The 13,435-nt window shown below is 43.5% G+C and overlaps 1 protein-coding gene across 7 annotated transcripts in view; it reads right to left on the reverse strand.

Moving 5' to 3' along the window:
- The window catches only part of Kmt2a (lysine methyltransferase 2A), an 84,015-nt gene extending 71,925 nt beyond the window's left edge, over positions 1-12,090 (reverse strand). For 2 of the 7 annotated variants that reach the window (XM_058577164.1, XM_058577162.1), the window contains exons 1-3: positions 11,621-11,639; positions 9,471-9,569; positions 629-795 (exon numbers count right to left, since the gene is read on the reverse strand). In XM_058577164.1, coding sequence (XP_058433147.1) covers positions 629-649 — 21 coding nt within the window. In that variant the 5' untranslated portion in view covers positions 650-795; positions 9,471-9,569; positions 11,621-11,639. Of the gene's footprint in view, positions 1-628; positions 796-9,470; positions 9,570-11,620 lie in introns of all 7 variants that reach the window. The other 5 variants (XM_058577159.1, XM_058577158.1, XM_058577163.1 and 2 more) reach the window with 4 other exon arrangements.
- Between the last annotated feature and the right edge of the window lie 1,345 nt (positions 12,091-13,435).

The following is a 13,435-nucleotide window of genomic DNA, read 5'->3' on the forward strand; positions in this document are numbered from 1 at the left end:
GGGTCAGAGGCTTTTTATAAAACTAATTCACATGAAGCAAGATTGGAAATGACTTGCAAGCACTTGTGATAATGCATCCACAGGCAGTGATAATCCTAAGAAGGGATATTTTTGCAGTGTTACTCTTTAATGTAAAACTAAAAATGGCATAAAAGCTACAAATGCTTGTTTTCTACTTTAAGTCCACATCACTGTTTTCCTGATGTTAAGATTTCTCTCTTAGCTCCACTTAATAAAATTTTTATTCTCCTATAAAACCACTACAAAAATCATTATTTCATATAGGCATTTCTCTAGAAACTTACTACTAAAAATTATTTTGTCACAAATCGACAGTTCAAATCAAATACTTTTAGGGAACCAATGAGGTCCTAGGGCCCCTTGGGGAATTAAAAAGTATAAAACATGATCCATGCCTCAAGGAGCGGAATAAGAATACATTTATTGATTCTCAGAAGGGGAAGGTCATAAAAATTCATCTCCAGAGAAGATTATTTTGGTAACTTTTTTACCAACATTGTAATGAAAATGATCATTAGTAGCAAGGTTTACCTACTACTCCTTACTTTATTTTAAGCCTATTTTTTTTTTATTCTAATATCAGTGGAACTAGAAAACAGCTGGTTACCATTCCTAATAATGGATCCATTCATGTTTTCTGAAGTTATAAGTTGCCTCTTAACCTTTCATTTTTTCAACCTTTCCTCATAGGACTGACTTCCAATCACATAATCATCTTTTGAGTCTCCTCAGAACCGTCTCCAAGGTCTCCTCATCCCTTTTAAGTTGAGGAACCTAGAAATGGAAACAACACTCAAGTAAGGGGATGATCAGTGCTAAGTATTATCTACATAAAAGATAATGCCATCCCATCAGGATACCTCAACATCACTTCCACAACCTTATAGGACTTTGTAAACCTTTACAAAGTCCTATAATGGCTCTTAGGCTTTCCTCTGCCATACTTAAATGAGTTTAGTATTTTTTAAAAATTAGTCAAAATTATCCTATCATCTGCAAGTTCTTCTAGCTTATATAGTATATCCTTGCAAAAATGTTCTTTTTGGGGAGGCAGTGGCTCCAGGGATTGAACTCAACCACTGAGCCCCATTGCCAGTCCTATTTTGCATCTTATTTAGAGACAGGGTCTTACTGAGTTGCTTAGCACCTCACTTTTGCTGAGGCTGGCTTTAAACTCTCTATCCTCCTGCCTCAGCCTCCCGAGCTGCTGGGTGGGATTACAGGCATGCACCACCACACCTGGCTACAAAATGTTCTTAAAACTTGTATGTACATTTAATTTTCAATTTAACAAAGTCACTAATCACCTTCTATACAAAAAGTCATCACCGTAAACAATGTAAAACATAAGTGAAAAAAAAAATGATGACCTAGAAATGGTCTCTGCCTTAATGGAATCACAAACTAATAGGGGAAAGATACACACATTCAAAAACTGTTCAGAACAAAAGAAAGCCTGGATATTCTTTGAGGACAGTTATAAAGTGCAATAAGAAGAGGAAATGATAAGTAGAGTTTTCACTAGCATTAGCATCTATGAAAGCTTCATGGGAGAGCTAGGATGTGGGGATCTGAGTTGAGTCACAGAAGATGAATAAGCTATAGGCAGGTCAAGAGGGAAAGACTTTAAGGCAAAGGGAGGGCTTTAAAATGTAGAAAGGCAGGACCACAAAACTCAGGAGAACACCTATTAGCTTAGAATTCCAATGCAGGTACAGCTGAAAAGAGAGTATGGATGTTGAGGAGATAAGGTTCAAGATGTAGAAATGAAGGCCAGCTAGACTACGAAGGGCTGAGAATTTTAAATTGTATATTAGTTAAAAGTCAGAGTTTTAGGAAAATAGTGACATAATCAGATTATATTTAAGAAAACTACTGGCAACCCTGTATAGGGTGAAAAGGGAAGGCAGAGAGACCAGATGTAGGAGATTATCCCAACAATCCATGCAAAGGTAATGAATTTCTATTGGGACTGTAGAAACTGAAAAGTAGGGACAGATTAAGGAAATGCTATCACAGTCTAATGGATGTGACTCAGAAATCCACTGGATGGGGGCAGGAACAAGAAGGACTTGAATAAAGAGCAAGAATGAACTGTCAAGTAGATGTAGGTTAAGATTTTAATCACAGTTTGGCCACATACTAACCATATGACTTAAACTACTTGTCTGCGTGTGCCTCAATTTCTTAATCTGTAAAAGATGGTGTTCTGAGTATATTCACAAACCTTTTTTTTTTTTTTTTTTTTGGTAGTATCGGGGATTGAATACACAGCCAGGTGCATGCTAGGCAAGTGGTCTACCACTAAGTTACATCCTCTGCTCCCTTTTAATTTTATTTTGAAAAAGGGTCTCACCAAATTGTCCAGGCTTACCTGGAACTTGCAATCTTCCTGCTTCAGCCTCCCGATCCTGAATAACTAGGATTATAGCTGTTCACCACCACAACCTGTCAATTTTCTTTTTTTGTGATATGTACAGCAGAACTATATTTTGCCTTCTACAGCATACAGTCCTCTACTAGCTATTCTTAAACTTTAACTTGCTTTGACTATTTGAGGGTTTGGGGGTTTTCTGCAGTACGGAGAATTGAAGCCAGAAGAGTTCTGCCTCAGAGCTACCTCCCCATCTCCTCCCTGACAATTATGCAACTCATGGGGGCATTATTTCTTGGTATCCTACCTGCCTATTTACTTATTCTCCTCCTCCTCTCTTTTTGCCTTGTCCCTAATTATGTTTTGGTTGGACACCAATATTACCAAGATGAGTGGCTGACCTTCAGTTTGGTTCCACTGAATTTACAGAAGAACTCAATATGTGCTAGGACAGACACTTGGGAGGCTGAGGCAGGAAGAGTGCAAGTTCAAAGCAGCTTCAGCATTGGCAAGGCCTTAAGCAATTTAGCAAGATTTTAAAATAAAGAAAAAGGATGGGGATATGACTCAGTGATTAAGAGCCCCTGGGTGCAATTCCCATACAAAAAAAAAAAAGCTGGACACCCAAAGCAAAATTAAGAACATCTTGAAGTCAAGATGTGTGTAGCATTCATGGTGGCAAATGGAGAGAGCTTACAGTACTCAAATGGGCACACATATAAAGGTATACCTCAAAATAATAAAAACCAATTATTTTGGTAGAAAATAAAAAAAGATTACAGTAGTTATGTCCTTTTAGTTTCTTTATTCTAATAATAATGAGGGCTTCCCATGTGCCAGGCAAAGTGCTAAGTGCTTTGCATGCTGGTCTCAATTGAGCTTCACAATAACTTAGAACCTAGATTACCCCTAATTTACAAATGAAAAAAACTGAGAAGTCAAGAAACTTTCCAATACCTCCAGCTAATAAATGGCTAAAATGAGATTCCAGAGCCCACAGTTTTAGTAGCTCTTAAGTACTGTGCTATACTATCTCACACTATTCCAGATTAGATTATATGAGATTCTGCCTCTCCTTTGTAAAGGTGTTTATATATGCATGAATAAAAAATCCTAACCAGAGATCACCAATAGATTTCCTCATTAACTAATCTTAAGAGATATGTTATCCCAAGATTTTAAGGCTTATAATTAAAGGCAATAATCCAGGGACAATGTTGTGTTTGATCTAAAAATTGTCAATATTCACAGATGGACAAAAATTGATACTGGCATGTATAAATATTTGTTCTTCTAGGAGTAAGATGATGACTAACTTTTCCCTAGTTTTTAGAACTGAGATAGTTAAAGGAGAGCCTAATGAAAAAAACGTCTTCAAAAACACTCCTCATGGGTTGGGGTTGTAACTCAGTGGCAGAGCGCATGTGTAAGGCACTGAGTTTGAATCTCAGCATGGCATATAAATTTTTTAAAAAGTCCATCAACAACTAAAAAAAAAAAAAATTTTTTTTGAAAACTCCACTCCACAAGGGTCTTATATTCTCCTAATTCAAGACAGAAAACCATAATTACTTTGATACTATAAAATGAGCATAAAACGATGCTTCAGCAAAGCACCGACAAGGGACAGATCTCTCAAATAGTTCCAATATTAGAAGGGTTCACAATTCTCACTGCTGATAACAAAACATCTCCACCCATGGGCTGGGGCTGTAGCTCAGCGGCAGAGTGCTTGCCTAGCATGTGTGAGGCACTGGGTTCAATCCTCAGCACCACATAAAAATAAATAAATAAAATAAATGTCTATCAATAACTAAAAAACCTCCACCTAAACATTCCAACCAAACACAAAAATCCAAGAAATAGGTAAAATATATGCCAGAAACTCCAAGTCCTGAAATAAATGACAGTGAAATAGATCCTACTCACTGACTGGTGCCTAATAAGGTATTGCTGTAGCAATAATTAAAGGTAATATATCTGGGGAAACCCCTTCAGTCTATTTGTCAAATAGAAAAACAACTACTCATTTCAATGAAAGGGGAATTTTCATACACTGTATATAAAACTGCCAACTAACTCTTATATTTACATCTTTGTTAACTGTTTCCTTAAAACTAAAATTCACCAAGGAGATATATGCAACATCTAAAAAAGTTAAGCCAAACTTGGCTTCTTAAGAAGTTTTGTACTAACCCTACAAGGAGACTTTCATCACCTACAACTACTACAAATCATACAACAAAATTCTCCTTTCAAATACCTTAGTCTATAAAAGCAAATGTTCCACAGTGGCTCTAGCCTCATGGTTGGCTTCCCCTGTTGTGTAACCTGACAAGGTAAAAAGCTCACTGAAATATTTAACAGTGGTGGTATGGATTTCTTTGGATAGGTCAAGAAAAGCAGATCATCCTTTTTAAAAATATAAAGAACCATTTTATGGGAAGTCATTCTCTCAGTCCAAGTGTCTGTGCATTTCCTCAGGGCTTTCTCAGAGACCTTGTTGAAGGGGGAAATGAAAAGGCTGACAAAAGGACCCCTTCTCCCTCCCTATTCCCAGCATAATCTACCTCAGCCACAGGGCCAGTAGCATCCACACAGTCATAAATGCCAGCAATTAGAGAATAAAGCCATAAAACCACCCACTCAGGTATAAGAGTGCAGGCCTCCAGCTTTATTTAATGCATGCCATAAATGATCCTGTACTTCCTTCTTTCAGGTCTTCTTCATGACCAATGAAATGACAATAACAACAACAAAAAAAAATAGTCCTTTGTCTGCCTACCTCATACTGATGTGATCAATGAAACCATCTGGGCCCAGGTGAAGGACTTAAGAATCCTTTTCTTAATAAAAGACTCCCTGTTTCCTCTAGCATGCCACATACAGATATATGAAGGGACCATATTTTGAGCACTTATAGAACTAAAGTCAAATTACTTTTTCCAGTGGGGGAAAAAAGACTTATTCTGAAACTATTCTAGAAGTCAGCCAATTTCTCACTTCTCAAGCAATATTAGCACTACAAGAATATTCTTTAATTAGTTCAACAATTTCTAGAGCCTCCTAAAGTCCATTCTAATCTAAAAAGTTAATTTGAATCTCAAAGCTAACTTTCAGTCTGTTTCAAAAAATCTGACATAATTTAGGAGCAACCAATAATTTCATTTGATTGTCTTCACAACCTGCTGGTACACAAATATCACAAGTCTGTGATTTACTCCATGACAAGATTTCATTCATTAAGCTTCATAAACCAGTCTAGATGAGATCCAAACAAGTGCTTTATATCAGTGAACACATGAGCATCTTCTTTTCTACTAGTGCCTACAGGGTTAAGAATCTGATTAAAATAGGTGTATCATGCCAGACTCATTAGTAATTTAACCTTTCTTAATCCCTGAAAATAACATGCAAACAAAGGAAGGTCCCACCCCAGCAATCCTTAAATAAGTTCCTCCCAAAGTAGTAATGGTCACAAAGCTTCCCCCTTTCTCAAAGGTCCAAGGCACTGGGCTCCACCTTGGCAGAAGAAGAATGAAGAGACAAGATATTCACAAAAGGTTCAATTGAAGGCCTTCAGTTAAGTGCTAGAAGGAAGCTGTGCCAACATTAGTGGAATGTGGGCCGGCTCAAAGAGATCTTAATTAGGAGACCTACAATTAAAACACATCAAGTCTCCAAAAGAGAAGCACTGCAGTCTGTTATGCCTCTGAGCGAAAAAGGCATGATTGCCACCCCCTCTAGCCACAAGGCAAGGGAGGCAACAGATATAGAATCTGCAGTTGTTCTCTGGAAGGACAGCTTCAAGGTGAGCAAATAGATGAGAATTAAGTCAAAATGAGAATATTTTTTCTTAGCTTCCAATCAGAAGGTAAATCACTATTTTGTGAATGATTTCAGCAAGGACCATGTGCTTTAATATAATTCAATGGAAGATAAAGTTACGGACATTTCATAAGGTTTTTAGTGAGAGATGACTGAAAAAGACTGAATTTCTAATGCTCAGTAAAAAACAAAGAAGTTCATTTTGAACATAAAGTAGGGATTTGGACTAATAAATACACTGATCTACTGAACTTTTCATTTAAAAGCTTAAGGAATATACTACTTAGACTGAAAATAATGTACAACAATGAAAACAAGAGCCAAACAAGAAATTTAGCCAAAGAAGAGGGCTTCTCTACACACCAGATAATGTCTGGAATTCCTACAGGTTCTCAGAACTTTGTTTAAAACTATCTTCAAGCCAGGCAGTTGTGTACGTCTGTAGTCCTAGCTGAGGCAGGAGGATTGTTTGAGCTAAGAGTTCAAGGCCAGCTTAGGCAATATAGTGAGACCCCACTTCTTAAACACTTTTTCTTCATTTTTCTTTATTGGTTTTGTTTGTCTTATGTGGTGCTAGAGATCAAACCCAGGGCCTCACAATGCTAGGCCACCGCTCTACCACTGAGCTACATCCCCAACCCTTACGTGTTTCTTATAAATGAAATTGGCTAACTTCAGTTATATTTTTTCCACAAAATCAAAACTTCCCACCAACTTGGAATTTCTCCTAATAATGATGCCAGTTAAGTGGGCAAATGTACAAACTGATATTAAAAATCACAGTGGCTCATGCCTGTAATCCCAGCAGTTTGGGAGACTAAGGCCCTAAGCAATTTAGAATTAAAAATAAAAAGGGCTGGGGATGTGGCTCAGTGGTTAAACATCCCTGGGTTCAATCCCTGGTATCAAAACCAAAAGCAAAAACAAAAACAAATCATCAAACAAGAGCACTGATTCTCGTTCTTGAAATACACACAAAAGAAGAAATTCTGACCTGATCAAAAATTTAATATAAGTCAAGATAACGGAAAAAAAAAGGATTCATGAGCTATTTTGTGCAAAGTTTTCGTTTTACGTATCAGAAATTTAAGATTAAAAATGAATTGTTGGTCTGGAGTTGTAGCTCAGTGGTAGCACATATAAAGCACTGGATTTTATCCTCAGCACCACATAAAAGTAAATAAAATAGAGGTATTGTATCTATCTACAACTAACATACATATATACATATTCTTTTTGTTTCATCAACACAATGACATGTCAATGGGCACAGTGGTGCATGCCTTTAATCACGGTGGCTTGGGAGGCTGAGACAGGAGGATCACAAGCTTGAGGAGCCTCAGCAACTTAGTGAGGAGCCTCAGCAACTTAGCGAGGCTCTGAGCAATTTAATGAGAGCTGTCTCACAATAAAAAATAAAAAGGGCTGGGATATAGTTCAATAGTAAAAGGCCCTTGAATTCAATCATTGGTACAAAAAGAAAAATAAATTGTCCAAGGTCTTCTAACTACCCAGTGACAGAGAAAGGGAGAGAAAGGGCTAAAAATGAACCTCTGATTTCTTAAAGTTCACAATAAAATAAATTCTACTCCTATTATACAGAAAGCCCACATAGGAGATCAGCAACACCTATGTACTTTTAAAAACAATCCCTTCCAGCCAAGAATAGTGGCACAAGCCTGTAATCCCAGCAGCTCGGAAGCTGCAGGATTGCTAGTTCAAAGCCAGCCTCAGCAACTTAATGAGGCCCTAAGCAACTCAATGAGACTCTTTCTCTAAATAAAATACAAAAAAAGGACTGGGGATGTGGCTCAGTGATTAAGCACCCAAAAATTCAATCCATGGTACAAAAAAAAAAAAAAAATCCTGTTTTAACAGAATTTGGTCATGAGGAATTTTTTTAAAATTTTATATATATATATATATATATATATATATATATATATATTATATATATATTTAGTTGTTGATAGACTTTTATTTTTTTCATTTATTTATATGCAGTGCTGAGAATCGAACCTAGTGCCTCACACGAGCTAGGCAAGTGCTCTACCACTGAGCCACAACCCCAGCCCATGAGGAATTCTTAAATACAGTTGTTACCAGAGAGTTATTCAATAGGAGCAAAGTTAGGAATCAATGATAGTAAAAGATAAGTCTCCTCTGGTAACAGAGTCCCAACAGGGAAGTGATATGGAAGTTCTGTCACCTACTTTTATTGGTATTAACTTAAAGGTTTTGTTATGGGCAACTTCTAGTCATTATTCAATTAAAGAAACCACAATTTACTATTTAAAGAGGTCAGGATCATTTGGGGTTATAGAACCATTTCTTCTTCATGAATCTAGACAAGACTTGATATGGAGCTGTGAGCAAGTTCTGAGAAGCAATCTTTAGAATTCTATATCAACCCAGGTGAGCCCTTTTGGAACTTTATCATTGATTTGCAAGATTATATAAGACTAATGCTTAGTTCTTACATTGAAAACTACCAGATCAAAGGAGATAGTCACTCTGGTTTAGCACTAACAACACATCAACCTATACCAGATTGCTTCAAACTACCACATAAAAAGATTACCAAGAGCTCATTCAAGCCTAATCAGAAAAAATTCTGAATTTTAATGTAAGGAGTCAACTACTCTTCTCATAGTTAAGTAGCAAGTACTGTTCAGGCAACAGTTTAAAAAAAAAACCCTTATTAGTATCATCTTATTTAAATTAACTGCAACTCTTGACAAGCTTTACATTATACACTAATGTGAATCAAAATAAAACACCAATTGGCAATCACTTCATAACACCAGTAAATAAGATAATATATAGCACCTGATTAAAACTTTTAAGGTGATTTTTCAATGACCAACAGATAAAATATTCTGGTGCCCAGACATTAGGTCCCTGAATCCAGGTCTCTCTCTTTCTAACCAGTCTCTTGAAAAGCTGTGATTGGAAGTTGTCAGCATAAAACTTTGCTTTAGAATATGTGATAACATTTGGAAGGTGAAATTTGGTCCTTCATTACAAAGTATATAAGCATGTTAAACAAGAAGAAAATGCTTCTTAGGATCCCTTAAAACAGACTAACTTCTCTAAGACAGACTTTCTTATTATACTCAAATATACATGGGGCTAAAATTCTATATATAACCAGGCAAGTCTCAGTTTCTAAAATAAGCAGGTAAATTAATTTTTTTATTTTTATTTTTTTGCTGCTGTATCTTTTAAAAAAACAAAATCAACTCACATTTAAGCACCAACTCCATGCAAGTAACCTGAACGGTTCAGTCTTTTTGTCATGTATGAGGCCTTTGGTTCTCCAACTACATGGGATCTGTGTTGTTAGCTTAAAAAATACAGAATTGGCCTTTCAAAAAAAATAATAATCTACAGCAACCAATAAATAGTCTCAAACAACCCTGCTGATTGCAGCTGCCTTCTGAAGGCTGGGAAAAGGAGGTGGAGATAGAGCAGAGAGAGGCAGGGAGAGGGGACGCTGCTGCTAGCTACATAGCAAGGAACACGCCCCCATCATGTCCTCCTTGCTGTCAGAAGGCGGTTGTTGTCAGTCTCCTGATCAGGCTGCCTTAGAAACATTTTTAAAAAGGAGGCACTAAAAAATGTCAGCTCCTTGAGAGAAGGGGCTGGGGTCCCTGGGATCTCCTCCCTCCCCATCTTCCCAGGATCTTTTGGTAAATCTAAAGGGGTGTGGGGCACAAAAGGCAAAAAGGGGTTTGCCCAGGATATTTTGTGTGCACCAACGGCAGAGCACGCAGGAAACGGCTGGTTGTTATCTTTCCCTTTCTGTTTCAATCAAGAGCACTCCAGAGCAGTAACCCCCTACCCCCCTTCTCCTCAGCCCCTAGCAGCTGCTCTTCCTCCTCCTAGCATCCCCCATCCCGTTATCCCCCCCCTCCCCGTGTTTCAAACTCCCCCTTCTGCATCCAATGGAAAACAAATGCGCAACGCCACTGGCTGAACCTGAACTCAACTTCCCTTCCCAGGGCAACTTTCCATTTTACTAAAGAAGGCTGCATAATGACTGTCAAAAGCATCCCCATTCTACCCCTTTACTAATGGGGAAGGGGCAAAGTCTGGCCCTTCATTCAAACTGGGTTCTCTTATAAGAATCAGAGATAAACCTAACGCCTCCCTCTAAGGAATAACTTTGCTTCATAATTCTCCTCTTTCTCCCAAACCAAAGCAAACACGAGCAAAGTAAAACTGTCCCTTACCTACTCTCCTCACCCCAACCCGGCTTCCCCCATCCCTTGCAAGCCCCAGGATTGGCCTAGGAAAAGGTAGATCAATACTGAAATGTCGAGAAAAAGAAGGGTGGGAGGGAGCTAGGGCTGGAGACTGCGTGCTCTCAGGCGCAGTGGGTGGGGTAGGAGAGCAGCTGCTTCCCATGGGAGGATGCTGCCCAAGTACCCCTACAAACACCTCCCATCACAGGGCCACCTTCCCCAGAGCTGGAGGGAAAGCCTGTTCCTCTCCAAAAGAGTGCTGGAAAGCTGCTCTTCTCAAAGGCTAGGGGACGCTGGACTATTTCCCCTCAAAGATGCCACTGATCCTTCATTCTGAAGGAGGGACTGGGTGGAGTGTTAGGTAGAGTAATTAATTCCCTGCTACCAGTAGACTAGAAACGGTGGCTCTGGAAGATGGGGGAAGAGACCACTGCAGGAGGAGAGCACCGTTATGTTATCTTCGAAGGGAAGGAGGTGAGGGCTGGCAAGGTGGAGAGGAAAGGAGATTTCCCCGTGGGGTAGGGCGGGACGCGGGAGGATCTGTCTGCTGGGGGTGGGGTGGGGGTGGAGGTGAAGGAAGGGGGAGTGGCCGGCAAGGTAAGGACCTGGCGGGGATTAGGCGGGGGCTCGTCAGGTTTTTGGAAGCAAGGTGTTGGGAAGGGACACCAATCCCCAGGGGCTAGAAGAACGGGGCCCTGGACGAGGATACCATCCCAGAGATGCCCGAGAGGAAAAACTGCCCTAGGAGTAACACATCTGCCCAGAGAGGGAGGCGGGGATGTGGCGGGATCAGGTCTCTAGAAGGGAGGGAGGAATCTTGCTCGGATGAGGTAATCTGTGAAAGGGAGGAGGGGTTCAGGCCCGGGATGGGAAACCCCGGCGAGGGGGTCTGTGCCAAGGGATTTGGGGAAGGGTCCGGGGGAGGAGGCGAGGGGCAAACGCCTTGGCCAGAAGGGTCCAAACCCCGGGGTGGGGGCGTCTGGGGTCTGCAGCCCTGTATGGGGATCCCAACATGGGAGGGCTCTTTGCCCCGGGTCAGGGACCTCAGGATGGTTCCAGAATTGGGATGCTCCTCAAACAAGGATGGGGGAGGGGAAGGGGCTCCTCAGAGGGTCGGGACCCCGGACCTGGGGGTTCCTCGCCCCCTTACCTCTCCGCTGCCGCCTCCCCCGCCGCTCTCCCCAAACACTGCCCGGAACCGGCGCAGGTTGGTGCCGATGGCGGCCGAGACCTGCAGCGCCGCGTCGAAGCCCGGGCCCACCCGCAGCAGGGCTGGCCCAGAGGAGGCTGAGGACGATGACGAAGACGAAGACGAGGCGGACGACGAAGAAGCTGCTGAGGCGGCGGCCGCTCCCCCTGGAACCCCAGCCCCGCTGCTTCCCGCCGCCGCCGCCGCCGCCGCGGCCGCCACAGCCGGGGGGGAGGGGGGCGCCCCGGGGCCGCCACCGCCGGCCGGGGGCCCGGGGGGAAGCAGCAGGGCCGGGACGCGTTGCCGCGGGGCGCCCCCTAGGCCCCGGCGCCCCCCGCCGCCGCCGCCCCCGGTGGTCCCGGGTCGGGCGGGGAAGCGCCACCGACAGCTGTGCGCCATGTTCGCCCCGTGAAGTGAAGCAGGAGAGGGAGAGGCGACAACACAGGGGGGCGGGGAGGCGAGGGGGGGTGCTGAGGGCCCCGGAACCTGCCTAACCCGCTCGGCGCCGCCTGGCTGCGCACACCCGGCCTGCCGCTATGCAGACCGCCGGGCCGCGCCTGACCGCCCCGCAATCTGTATACAGGTCTCGGGCCTCCGCATCTGACGCCGGGCGGCTGCTACTCCATGCCGAGGCCAGGGTGGCCTCCTCCAGCCCGCCCGCCCGCCCCGCAACCTGGATAACTGTATGCCCCGCCCTCCGGGAGCGGCATTGCTAGGGAAAAGGAGGGGGGAAGGAAGCCCAGGAGCCCGGAGCGGCGCGCGGGTTCCGGGGAGAGGGGGAGGGGGCTAGGGCTACAGGGAGGATGGAGGCGGAGGGATCCCAGCCGCCTGCAAGCTCGGGAGCCGAGAGGCAGATTACACACGTTCCCGGGACGCGCTGGGAATCGAACCGCCCAGGAGAGCAGCTTCCAGTATAGCGCGGGTGCTGGGTCCGGGAGGAGCAAACCTTCTCCTCCGCCTCAGGGCACGGATACGAGCAGGATTAGCCCGAATCGAACGCCACTGGAATAAGAGCTCTTATTGTACTACATGCAAAACAGAAGCGTTGCCCAGTTTACTATATGCAAAATAGGCCCTCAGTAAACGCGCCTTAAAAAAGGAGCCCCTCCCATCTTCATGCTGGAACTCTCTCTAAAATGCACACACCAAGTGGCAGGTCTCCCGCCACCTCCTGGCCCTACTGTGCACACGGGGCAGAGGAGCTTCTGGCTTTCGTGCCCTTCTGCGGAGTTGGGTTATGTTTCTCCAGTCCAGGCATTGGGGCCACGGCATGCTCCGCTAACGAGGCGGTGTTACAGCGAAGCTGAAGCTGGGTGGCTAACGGGGCCTGGAGGGAAGAGGCGGGCAAAAGCGCCCCCGCCCCTTCTTCCTCCGGTCCCAGCCTGCCGCTGCATGCAAAGCAGACCCTAATGTATGCACACAGAGGGAGGGGGGCTCGCGAACACGTTTCTGATTAAGAGAGGGGGAGAAAAGAGCGTTGGGCATTATGATCCTCGGGTGGAAGGGGCCCGCCAGCGGCGAGCTCTGTGCGCGGGGTTAGCTTGGTGAGGGGGGAGGGGGAAGAAAGGAGGAGGGATAGGGCGGGGGATGAATATCCACCGGATTTACTTTATTGCGGAGGGCGCCTCTAGCAAGGCGTTAGAATCCTGCAAGGCTGGGAAAGCCGCGAAGGGAGGGAGGGGTTTGTGCCGGGAGAACTTGCGTTGGTTGAAGCTGGGGGATCGATACCCAGCCAGCAGGCCCCGGGGCAGCCTCCATCCCCCGCAGTTGAGGTGG

The sequence above is a fragment of the Marmota monax genome, unplaced genomic scaffold (genome assembly GCF_021218885.2).
Source record: "Marmota monax isolate L192 unplaced genomic scaffold, Marmota_monax_Labrador192_F-V1.1 WCK01_AAM20220418_F8-fsc00081, whole genome shotgun sequence".
Lineage (NCBI taxonomy): Eukaryota > Metazoa > Chordata > Mammalia > Rodentia > Sciuridae > Marmota > Marmota monax.